This window comes from Netta rufina (assembly GCF_964035555.1).
Source record: "Netta rufina genome assembly, chromosome: 11".
In the NCBI taxonomy this organism is placed as follows: domain Eukaryota; kingdom Metazoa; phylum Chordata; class Aves; order Anseriformes; family Anatidae; genus Netta; species Netta rufina.
In genome coordinates, this window is record NC_140134.1 from 16,858,865 (window position 1) to 16,871,459 (window position 12,595).

At 39.7% G+C, this 12,595-nt stretch overlaps 1 protein-coding gene across 1 annotated transcript in view; it reads left to right on the forward strand.

Moving 5' to 3' along the window:
- MCTP2 (multiple C2 and transmembrane domain containing 2) overlaps positions 1-12,595 on the forward strand; it is a gene marked incomplete at its 3' end in the record, with an annotated part of 100,977 nt that overhangs the window by 3,356 nt on the left and 85,026 nt on the right. The window contains exons 2-3 of the mRNA XM_084293133.1: positions 1,649-1,711; positions 2,744-2,852. Coding sequence (XP_084149259.1) covers positions 1,649-1,711; positions 2,744-2,852 — 172 coding nt within the window. The remainder of the gene's footprint in view (positions 1-1,648; positions 1,712-2,743; positions 2,853-12,595) is intronic.

Below are 12,595 nucleotides of genomic sequence, written 5' to 3' on the forward strand. Positions count from 1 at the left end.
TATTAGAGTAGTTTAGTACTTCTTATTATTCTAATTGTGCTTTTCAATACAGTTCTTTGATTCCATGTTTTGCCATGCAGAACAAAAGAAACTATTATCAGTGCCAATAATGGTGCCTGAAAGACATTCCTGTGAAGCCAGAGACTACTGTAGAAATGCTAGGTTTAATGCACACAAGTGAGATTTTATGCATGCTAGTCAGGAAATTCAAAGTTAGGGTTCCCCTAGCAGCTATAACTCAGTTCTGTTGTGCAAGGAAACTCTTCTGCTGCTCTTTATGATAATAATATTTCTACTTTTAATGTGTTTTTGCAAGGTGGCCAAGTTACGATTACTGTGGGAACCATAATGTTAAATTTTGTCTGTCATGCAAGTAAAATTTTACTTGCAGTGCTGGATTACTGTATTTCCTGATATGTAATATATGTATATGGGAAGAGGAGGGGAAGAATAATTACACAGAAGCTTATTTATATTTATTTCAGCATATCAATATCTCTAAGATTTATGATCTGTGATGCAGGAATTGCTTCTTTTTATTTATTTATTTTTTTGTTGTTGTTTGTATGGTGCTCAACACAATGCAGCTCTCATCTAAGAGATTTGGATGTTACCACACTGCACGAAATAACATTTTCACATGGGGATCAAATTTCACCTTGTGTGCATTTCTGTAGAGTGAGGTTGTTATTAGAATAAATCTTGGTATTTGAATAGGCTGTGATTGTCCTGCATTAGACCAAAGAGTTGCATGTGCACATAGGTCCTCTTCAGTGTAAGTGATCATCATAGACCGTCCTGGCAGTCAAAATAGCGTCAGCAGCAGTGTCCTGGCCACTGAATGAATCCCTTCTGTGTGTCCAGACAGTCTAGACACTGCGTCACTATAGCCTCAAGTTTTTGAATGAGTTAGTCTTTAGGAAGAAATGTTTGACTTCCTCTGATGTGCTAGAGACTTGATAACAGTTTTTGGGCTTTCCAGTTACTATAGAATGTAGGGAAGTAAATGTCCACTATCCTTTTTTTCCCTCCTTTTTCCCTTTGACATTTGGTTCTAATTTTTTTTTTTTTTCCCTCTGAACTTTGCAAATGTGCCCCATGGAATTACACACATTGTGTGTACGTTTGTATGAGTTACTGGAGCATAACTTACACTAAAATATTAGCATGAAACCTTCTCTCCCCACTGAAAGTTTAAGAGATCTGAATTAAAACACAAAACAAGGTTTTGCAAAACAAAACAAAACAAAAAACAAAAAACAACAACCTTCTCTTGGGCCTTAACTTTCGGGCAACGAAGGAGAAATTGCAGTGATGTGAGAGTGCCACCCACTCTCCAAACTCAGGTTGTTGCTGCTGCTGCCACCACTTCTGGATTTTTATTTATTTATTTATTTATTTTAATTGTAGCGAGGAAACTTGGAGATTCAACAACTGTAATTCTGCCCAGGAGTAAGGGTCAGCATTGCAACTGATAAGTCACCAGATGGAATAACCATTGGGCATCAGGGGAGTTTTGGAAAGGACTTTCAGCAATGAAGGCACCGTGTATTACTATGTTACTGTTACCTATTACTATATTATTACTATTACCTATTACTATGTTACTTTTATTACTATTGTCTAACTCTTTCTATTTTTTTGATAGGACTCTTGTGGAGGAATAGATTTAGACTCTTCCATATCGTCTCAATTTTTCGATGATCAGATGGTACGTCCTATTACTTTAAAGTATTTTGAATCTTTGTCAGACTGTTTAGGGGAAGCACAATTAATTTTAGGTTTGGGTTCTTTGCTGATTTGCTCCTTACAGGTTAAAAAAAAAAAAAAAAAAAAAAAAAAAGCATGTGAAGCTTCCTATAGGTTTTTCCGGCATGGTATTTTTGGGGCATTTTTTTGGCGGTCATGCAAGGCAGGTTTGAATATTTTAAATAGATTGGCATGTCCTGCTTTTGTAAAGTATTCTATAATTTCTGTTGGCAGTGCTAACTGATGAAAACATCAGCACAAATACTCAGTATCTCAGGAATAAATTGAATTAAAATAGAGACTGCAACTACCTTACTATGAATGTAGGGTTTAACTAACATGACAACAATCCAGTTTTACAACAGTGCAAAAAGGCATTGGCAGTTATTGACATGCAATCCTCATGTAAAGTGTATTTGCTTATTCTAGGCAAACTTCATTACCTTTGCCCTCACCAAATATGCCATCTGGATGGTGGTGAAGTGGGAGGTAACCCTGGCAGAAACTCTGAACAAGAATGCTTTGTCTAATGCTGCTTTCGTGTCTTCTAAACCTGTATAAAGAAATATTCCACTCAGTAATTTTATGAAATTTGTATTTTTCATGATTTCAGCAGATAAATGTGAATGCACAAGGAATAAGCAGCTAGAAAAAAAAAAAAAAAAAAAAAAAAAAAAAAAAAAGAAATGCTAGGATTTAGAAAGCCTGTCTGTGCATTTATGACCTTTACTATTATAACTGATTATCAGTTGTAGCCCTCCTTTTTGTTACCCTTGGTTTTGTGAGTTTATCTGACAATGATGATTAGTTATTTATGTAAGGAAGCAGTCTCAGACATCTTCTTTTCTTTTTTCTGACAAGTGCACTGTAAAAGATTGCCCAAAGAAAAAAGGCCTGTGAACTTCACCTCTGCAGCACCAAGAAAACACCTGCTCTGTTCACGTGTCTGCTTGGGGAGGCATGTCGTGGTGACTGATTTCTTTGTTCTCCTTAGGCTGTAGAAGAAGGAAGTGATTGTTTGAATGACTTGCCTAGCCCCTTTGCTTACCTCCTGACCATCCACCTGAAAGAAGGCCGGAACCTGGTTATCAGAGATCGTTGTGGTGAGCCACACCTTTCAGCTGCTTCCCTTTGGGTTGCAGGACTCTGCTTTCACTGACGGGAGTTTGGCAGCACTTTGTGCCATCAGCATCTTTTCTTATCTCTGATGCAATAAGTCATTGACTTGTGTCCAGGTCAGAGCACTCAACACCTGGGTTTATCCACCTTAGATACACAGGGGAGGGAGCTGCCCTGTGTTTGCTGCTCCTTCCTGATTGCACAGCTGCAAAACCCCTCCCTTATTGTACTTAGCATCTGTATCTATTCAAGAACTGCAGTCATTAATCTTCAGAGATTCTAATCTATTTTATTTTTATTTTTTTTTAAAAAAAGGAATAATTTGAAATGTGATAAATAAAATAGCTGTTCTAGGAGAGCTTTAGGTTATCGGTAAAAAAATTTAATAAAAGGGAAACTGTGGGAAGAGTGGGTGTAAGTCAAGGCCCCTTTCATGAATTTCAAACACAACTTAATAAAACTTAAGAGGACAGAATTCAAAAGGAAAAAAAAGTGTATCAAAAAAAAGAAGAGAATAAGAGAATAAAGCCATACTAAAAAATAACTACAGTTTGAAGAAAATCAGCTTGAATTAGCCTTGCATTCAAGGTTTGCATCTGGAAGGACCTGTATGGATTTATAAGCCTTCACATGCGGTGCTTGTTTTGGGGATTTCCATCTTTTATTATCTCAGTTAACTTTTTCCATGTTGGTTTTTCATGTCTTCACCAAACAGTAACTCTTGGCAAAGCATATGCTGCTTTTTCTTCCTAGCTATTGGAAGTAGTGAATGAATACTTAGATTAAGATCATCACTCTTTAAACAGAAGCATGTACTTCCTGACAGCGTAGCAGTTCATCAGATATCCTAGCAAGCTGCACAAGCCAGGACATATCCAGCTGCTTCCATGGAAGAGATGTTATAAATGAGTGATTCCAGCAGAGCAGTATTTCTATAGAGGACAGAACACATAGTTTGCTCTAGGCTGTGTTTTCTTGCATAAGAAAGCAAATGCTTGTCTTAATGAAGCATTGTGCAACAAAGTGAAACAGCATAAGGGGAAAAAATCAGTTTGATGGGTCTGTCACTTTCTGTGGCAAATGACTGTTCATTTAGAAGACTGAGTATGTGAGGTGGTAAATCATTCAATAAAATTCCTGCTTTTTTTCAAAGACTTTGTGGTGAAGTGGGAAAATAATTTTTTAATGATAATTCTTCAGGCACAGTTGTGTTGTGGTGGTGGTACCTTCAGAAAAGCATAGTGGTGATGCCCTGATGGCATCCTTATAGGTCTTTGTCCTGCTGGTTACATAAGGTCTTTGTGAGACACGTAAGCTTGAACTGCAGCCACTGTGGTTTTTGCATCGTGCTTTTAGAAGTGGGAAGTTGGAGAGATGAGCAAAGTCAGTATGAGAACCTCACAGAAAGCTTGTGGGTCAGGCAAATGCAACTTCCCTCCTCTCACCCGCTGTGACACCAGATACAGCCGCTGCTCTGGAGTGTACTAGCCTACTCCAAATAATTTGAATACAGGAACATATTGGCTGCAGCCAGTGTATCCTAGGAGTCTGGCTGTGGCTAGGGCCAGAGACCAAGTCGTGCTCATTCATGTTCTGGGAACAGGAAACCCCCAGAGCTAACCAGGCAATGCTGTCTGACACAGCTGGGAGTGGGCTTCAAACCCTCTTCCCCATTTATTTATCTATCTATTTATCTATTTATTTATTTATTTTGTGTAATGAGCTGCTCTGGAACTCTGCAGGGGGTAAATGCCAAGTTCCTGGTCCTGTGTTTTATTGTGCATATTGGAGGGGTAAGCATCCACTGGTTAGCCTCGTGTGAGTAGCTGCAAAGATGCTTAGGTAGGTAGCAGTGGCAGTAGAGTCTCAACATTCATATGTAGGAGTACAGTAGCACTGTGCTGTTTTTATCCACATACAGTGGTCATACTGGTGGTAACTGCTTGTCTGGTCAGTGATGGACGCTAACTTCAAATCTTCTGTCTCTGTGGAGTATGTTACACCCTAAATAACAAAAAGATCACGTTTAAACCACAGAGCCTGAGTGAAGAGTGTATACCAGTATTGCTGGTTTAAATCAGATTTACCATAAGTTTTCTAAATTTCCTAAATTTTAATATTTATTAATGATTAACAGCATTTTCTCCAAAAAAAGATGTCTCAAAGAAGTCATCAGAACCATCAGTTTGCATTCTGGGGAAGCTCTGTATTTACTCAAAAAACAAAACAAAACAAACAAACAAACAAACAAAAAAACACTTACGTGGTGCCCTACCCATTTCTCATGCATGCACTTTTCCCCTTAATTTTAATTTACTGCCAGTTCCTTTCAATCTCCCTGGCTGAGGGCTGTTGGGGAATGCTGGAGAGCTCTAAGGGAAGAAAAGCCCAGCACAGCGGGTCCTTGCTGCCCTCTGGTGGCAATTTCCAGCTTCAGTTGCATTGTGCATTTGTGTTTATATACGTACGTGCGTGTATGTATCTATCAATCTGTGGTGTTTAACAGAGGGGAAATATTTCGGCCACCAGTATAGTTGCTGGAAAGTCGTCTTGGTTCTAATCAGCAAATCCACATGGCTAAATTTACTCGTTATACACTTAAGTTATTAAACAGGCTTTAATTACATTTCTCTGTAAAGATGAATAGTTCTGATAACCCCAGACTGACTGTAAGACTTAACAGGTGACTTAACTTTTCCCAAGCCTTCCAGGTATTCTTCTGAATTTTCACCCACTATGTACTGCTCTTTCTGGGACGTGTTCTTTTTGGTATAGTTCAAATTTCTCCTTTGCTTTACCAGATTATTCTTACTCTTTACCTTTATTATCTGTTAACCTAATTTTTACTACTTTTTTTTTCTTCACCTTTTGTCTTTTCTATTTTTTTTTTTTTTTTTTTTTTTTTTTTTGTCTGTCTGTACCCAAGCCAAGGAAGCGTAGTGCTGTAGAACAGCATCTCTGTTCTACTGACATGGGAGAGGCTCCAAAAAAAAATAAAAATCCCTCTCCAGGTCAACATTGCTGTGCCCCCTCTTGGGGATGCAGGGTGGCAGAGGTGTTACCCATGGGTCATTGGACTCAAGCTTGCTTGGAGTCTGGTTTATTTGCTTCTTTGAGGAGTTTCTGACCTCTGCAGTTTTAATACCGTGGATAGAAAGCAGAAATGTTTTTTAGTGAACCGTCCATCTGTGGAACACTGGTAGTTCTGCAGGAGAGAGAAAAATTGTGTATCTTATTTGGCCTCAAGGAAATGTGAAACATTCATAGTCACCAGTTTTAAGTGATGCCATTTTGTTATGCCCTTTGTGGTTTCCTGGCGTTTTTGAGTCTTTTTAATGAAGCTCACAACTTCCAGCTCTACGTGCTTTGAACTGGGAGTGGATGGAGCACAATTCTACTTGCTGGTTCACTTTCCTTGGACACAGTGATGTCAGTTTGTATGAGTCAGTCTAATGAAACCTGAAATGGCCTGGTCCCTTATGGCCACAAGATGCTCTAACTGTGCCTGCTGCTGCCTGTAAGAATCACCTTTCCAGAACAGTGACAGTGACACTAAGCAGGAGTGTGATGCCACAGTCGCACAGAGGTGTTACCTTCCTTCAGTTGGCAAACCCAGCTATACTGCTGGTATAAGAAAACAAACTGTTCTGAGGGCCTTTAAGGGTGAGAAGTTCCTCATGTTTCTAAATCCTGCTCCTCTGAAGTATTGAGTGCATGTTTTGCTCTGTTAGCCACTGTGGTTATGAGAAATAGATTTCTTGGATGTGATGTCAGCTTGTGAGTGTTTGTGGTTCTTATTTTTTTTTTCTTTGGCTGTATTGCTCCAACCTGCACTTGGGTTTTGCTGTTTTTTCTTTCTCTCATTATCCAGGCAGCAGAACATGGAAAACATGCATGTGAGGAGCAGGGTGAGTTGCAGGAGCTCAGAAGGAGCTGTCTCCTGGCTGGGTGTATCCCATCACCCCCAGTCAGAGCATGTCAGCAGCTGCTCTCACTTCTAACACCAACCACTTGATAGTCAGTGGGTTCTGTAAGACTCCCCGAGCCAGCAGAGGCTGTGCTGCTCTGCTACATGGGCAGCATTTACCACCATTGGGAACTATGCAAAAATGCAGTCTCCCTAGGGCAAATTAAATGGAAAGAAAGGGGACAGAACAGCAAGCACCAACATCCTGCTGTAGACCTGCACCCACTGTATCTCTGGACTGTCTCCTGCCCGGGTCCACAGTGGTAGCAAAGTGCCGGAGGCGAGGATGGGTTTGCGCTGGGCTGGGCGTTTGTCAGCTTACACAGAATAAATCCATTGTTTGGAAAGCAAATGCTCAGAGCAATTAGGCTGAATCGCTCCCTGCAAACATGCTGATTAATTTAGACTTTCTCTGTTTTCAGGGTATCTGCAATTAGATCATTAGCTCTTCAGATTTATTAATTATTCAGATGTATTAGGCAACTTTTCACACTTCTTTTTGAAAGGCATAATCATGACTAATTTACAAATGCGAAGAATTTGGATGGTTTTGGGTACTTATTTTGATGTTTTCTGGATTCTGTATAGCTCTGTGTACAACAGCTTGTGCTGCAGTTGTTGCTCTGCTCCAAATTCAGTTTCTTTGAATACAGCGGGTGGCTGAAACTTTGCCTCTGCATGGCAGTCCTTGCAAGCCTCCCTCCTCAACTGCCCTTGGGAAAGGAAAGCGCAAAGATGGGGGAACCTCAAGAAAATGGGTCAAGTTAGAACAAAAGCAATGATTCCAAAATGTGCCCCTCACCTTTGGTAACATAAACGTTAGATTAAGAAACATAAGGATGGTAGCACTGGTAAAGAATAGGTAAAGCCCAGAGACCAGGTCTTTTATTTGGTAGGTATCTAATTTAGATAACAGATTTCTTAAATGGTTCAATCTCTCTGTCATGACAATCTCTCTGTCATGAAAGCTGACTCTCAGGGACAGCTGCCTTCCCTGACAGCTCACGCTGGGTCTTGGGGCTCCTACAAGGAGCTTTTATAAAGCCATAGAATACAAATACAAGAAGATGCAACTACTTATGCCAAAGGCCCTTGGTGCTCACTAGTAATGTAAAAGTGGCTTCTGCTGTGTCCTTGCACCCTCCTGTGCTCCATGTTTGATCTACCCTTTGTCATAAGCTATCTATTCTTGCTGTCATTGTGTCCCAAATGTCGTTTTGTTAGGATCTTGTTTGTTTTGTTGGTTTAATTTCAGTCACCATTTCTGAAATGTCTGTCACTTTTTCTTATTTTTTTCTCCTCAGCTGAGGGTTTGCGTGTGTTCCTCATATGTCTTTGGTCAAGTTTTTTTGGTTTATTTTCCCTAGGAGCCTATTGGTGATGCTTGTTTCCAAGAAATGTTTCATTTCCATCTGGTTGCGTAATCTTGCTGTGCACAAAACTTTCCAAAATTACCTGGATTTCCTGCCATCAGATTACTTTTTTTCTGGTTTCCTCTTTAAGCCTTGATCTTTGCAAGGATAGTGGTTTTCCACTTAAGAAGAAAAGTGTGTGTTCCATTATAAAATGTCTTTTACTTCTTATTGTAAATAACTCCAGTAATTCTATTTCTAGGAAGATTTTAAGAAATACATTCTTTATGTGCATATAAAATAAATCTTTCATTTCCTTTTTCAGATTGAAATACAGGATTTTAACTGAAACTTAAGATGGTCTAGGTTATGTTTCATACTGCCCTTGCTTTGAGCTTTCAGGATTTTAAGGCGACTAGGTGGTAATTTTTTTATTTATGTAACAAGACTTGTTTCATATGCTGTATTTCCAGTAAGTTTACTCCTATAAAATGGAGTGTGGTTTGAAATCATATCGGGTCTGGTGTTTTTCTTGTAATTATGAAGCAAGTGTGCAGTATTATTAAACACGGCTGATGTGGTACATCTCTTGGTTGCTGCTAGAGGGCAGCAGTATCCATTTAAAAACACCATTAACAGTTTCTTTGGCTACTAAGCCCTGTCCTGATGCTGTGTCTCAGCAACTTTTGGTCACTGAAGCTTGCTCAGATTTTAGCTGAGGCTTGGTCTGCCTGCACTCATAGCTTGTAAGTGTTAGTGGAAGAAAAAAAGAGGCAAAATAGATATTATGGAAATTAATTCAGGGGAGTATCACTGTTGAGACGCATGTTTCTCCAATTCTCCAATGAGAAAACTGATTCAGCTGATGAAAGGATTTTTTTTTTACTCTTACTGGATTTTAGATTAAAAAGCAGATCATCTAACACATGCATATATATTTAACTGTTTAACAACCTTCTTGTCGTTGCATAATATTTGAGTTCACCTCAAAACATCTCACCTTGCTTTATGCACCAGAAGAATGTTTGTCTGGGTCTAAATTGTTAACTGCTTCCAAGCAGGATTGTTCTCATGTTACCCCCCTGATGTGTGACTGCAGCTGAGGTGGTTGAGATGGGCAGGTTCAGAACCTGCATTGCAGCGCACCCCTGGGTGCGAGTGCCTACAAGTTGTTGACTTGGTTGCTTTTGCTAGGAGGGTGCTGCTGAAGTTTTTTCCTAATGGTCTGGCTTCAGTAAATTCTCAAGCACCTGTTGTGTCTAAAAGAAAATGAAACACATCCTTTTTCAGACTAATTAATATCTAAAATCTCTAGTCACTTTGGAAAAGCTATTCTGTTTTGGTTACACTGTAGATTGTCCCTAATAAATAGCATTTAAACCATCTAATAGCTTCAAGCCCTGAACTCAAATACTGTTAATAATAATTTGCAATCTGTGCTGTTCATCCTGCCAGGTGGGGCTGGTCCACCTGCCTTATTTCTCATTTCCTGTCTCCTTTTAACCTACTCTGATCACCTGAAAGCAATCTGGGGCATCTTAGAGATGGGTGCAGCAACACCAGGAGGTACAGGAGCTTTGTCAATGCAGTGTGGGAGAAACCTTGAAAGCCTGAAAAGGGGCTTCAGTGTTGTGTCCCTTCTCTATCCAGCCCCATTACCCAGCTCGCTTTTTCTCTCCTTGCCACCCGGGTCCACCTGAGCAAACGCTGCTGAGCCCTGGTTTGCTCCCAGCTGCTGCCTCAGAGGTTAAAGTCCATCTGTCTGCCAGTGCGGAGGTGTCAGCCCATCATTTGTAGGATGTCGGAGCTGCACTCCCATGCCGCCGGCCCCGTTCCCCTGCCTGCCTAGTTGAGATGTTACCCCTCTGACAGCCCGACAGCCGAGCACCGCCGCAACCCGCGCCCGCTTGCAATTATTTTCCCTAACAATTAACGTGGTACTAACTTGACACTTCTTCCTTGTTTGGCTTTTGTAAACCATCATCCCTTTTTCTATTAATTCCCGGCATTAATATTTTCTTTCGCGCGAGTGCCGCTGTTCACCCGTGAAGGAGTTTGAACATTATGTAGCTGTCAAGATCGCGAGGGATTACCCGGCGTGCCTTGCCCGAGTAAGTGACACCACTGAGGCCTGGCTTTGAGATGTTTATTTTGAGAGTAAGCTGACAAGCATGAAGGCCTGATCCCACAGTGGCAATCTTATTTAATTAAAGGCCTCTTTTTATTACAGCTTTTTCCCCACTGTTATATAGATATATATATTCTTTTGCTTTATATATATATATATATATATATATATGTATGTATGTATGTATTTATAAAAAAAAAGAAAAAGGAAAATTGCTAAAGCCTGATTCACACAAACAGTGCTAGGGAGCCTTTCCCCCTCTTCTTATTTTTCCCTTTATTAACAACCTGGATAGCTTTCAGGGCAATAATGCGATTGGGATGCTTACTTAGATATGGTCCTCTTGCTTCCCATCCTCAGAGAAAGGGCTCAGAGTTTTGTACTTGCAAATAGTGAACTTGTTGGTTGTTTTCTTTCTCTCTCTATCTTTTCAGGTTTTGTCCTTGCTTATGGGTTTTCTGTGCCAAAACACAGTCTGTTATGGCCACAGACTGCCTGCCTCCAGCATCATCTTCATTTTTTAGTTCCTGCACCTGCTTTCCATATCTGGGCTGGTTACCATTTCATGCACAGAATAGATTCTGGACATTATTATTGCTGGTGTTATTTCTGAACATTCAGTTTGCTCCTGCTTGTCCTGTAAATAGTAGTCAGTCCTCTTTCCTTTTTAAAGGAGAAGGGAGCTGGGATCTTTGGAGCTGGGAGAACATCAAAGATCTCAATGCTGTCATTTCTCAGCTTCTGCATCCTCTGAGGGCTACTGCCCCTATCGTGGGGATATGTCTTACCTTTCTGTTCCCATTCATTGTATAAAATGTGCTGTTTTCAAGTGGTGTGTTTTATGCAAAAGCGTAATCATAGTTTAGATAAGTATTCTACTGAAAGGTCTAGTCCTAACCCATTAAAAAACCATTAAGAAACCAATCTCTGACTTCCTTGGATTTATTGTTTTCATCTTTAAGAGAAGACAGGAAAGAAATTTCTTTAAAGTTTGCAGCATTTTTCACATTAATAAAGAGGTTGATTTTGGCAATAACTATTCAAAAAAGGATCAGATGTAGTTAGTAATTGAAATCCAATCAATATTTTCCTTCTGTGAATGAAACACTTCTGAAAAGAAAGTAGAATAAAACTTTCTGCAATTCTTAAAAATAACTCCATATGTCCCAGGCACATAATTCTTCACAGTACTATTCAATTCCAAATAGATGCTAACACATAGCTATTTTTTCTCAAGTTTTTCTTTACATAGCACTGATCAGAGCCTTGAATATTTGAATGTGGAGTTTTTGTGTTTTCACTGTTTCACCAAATTACCGACAAGACTGAGTATTAGTCTTGCACTGGGTCATTCCGAACTGCTGCCCATTTGTCACCAGTAGCTCCATGGGTACCTGTGGGGGGACACAATCAGTTTATTTCTGAACTTGTGAAGTCTGGTGGAGGAGTTTTTCTTCTGCCATAAGCACCTTAAAATGTGCTACTTGCAGTGATGGCCATGTTGGAAGCATGCAGTGCCTGGTCTGGATATATCTGTTGGGTTAGATGTGATTCTTCTAATGAAATTGAACTGTTAACAGGGAAGTAGAATTTTGAATGTAAGTTACAGTACCGGCAATACTGGATGTGACAGATAAGAAGCACCTGGGATCAGTTAATTGTATGTGCTGCTAGACCTCAATTTTACTTTTTCAGTTAGTGGCAGTCTGAGACTTCTGTGAAGTCTAAACCAACTATCTAGTGAAATGCTTTGTGTACCTCATTCCTTTTTTTTTTTTTTTTTTTTTTTTGGAATCTTATGCAGTGATTGGTGTTAGTGCAGATGCCATTGGTATAATAATAATAATAATAAAAAGTTGATTCCCTCTTCTGTTTTCCTTTGACAGCTGCAAGTCTGTCTATTGCTGCAGAGTGGCTTGAGCCCCATGGTCTGTCTGTGGGCATCTGTTCCATAAAAATATTGAATGCTATTGCCATGGCAAAATGTGCTGTTTGGATTTTTAAATGTTACCTGAATGTTATTTGTTTTCTTTACGGAGTCTGTTCTGTGTATGGTTTTACCGAACAATGCCAGTATTTTTTCAGTGAAACTTCCAATTCAGATTTAAGTAAATTGGCAAATGACACCAGTGATGAAATCCTGATGAGCATTTTAGCTATTGTTGCTGATTTCCTTGGAGCTCCTATCCAAAGTTACAATGCTTTTTAGTGTTGGTCTATTCATATGTTTGTAGTCACAGGATCACATTTTCTCTTTCATTCTTCTGCTAGTTGCCCTGT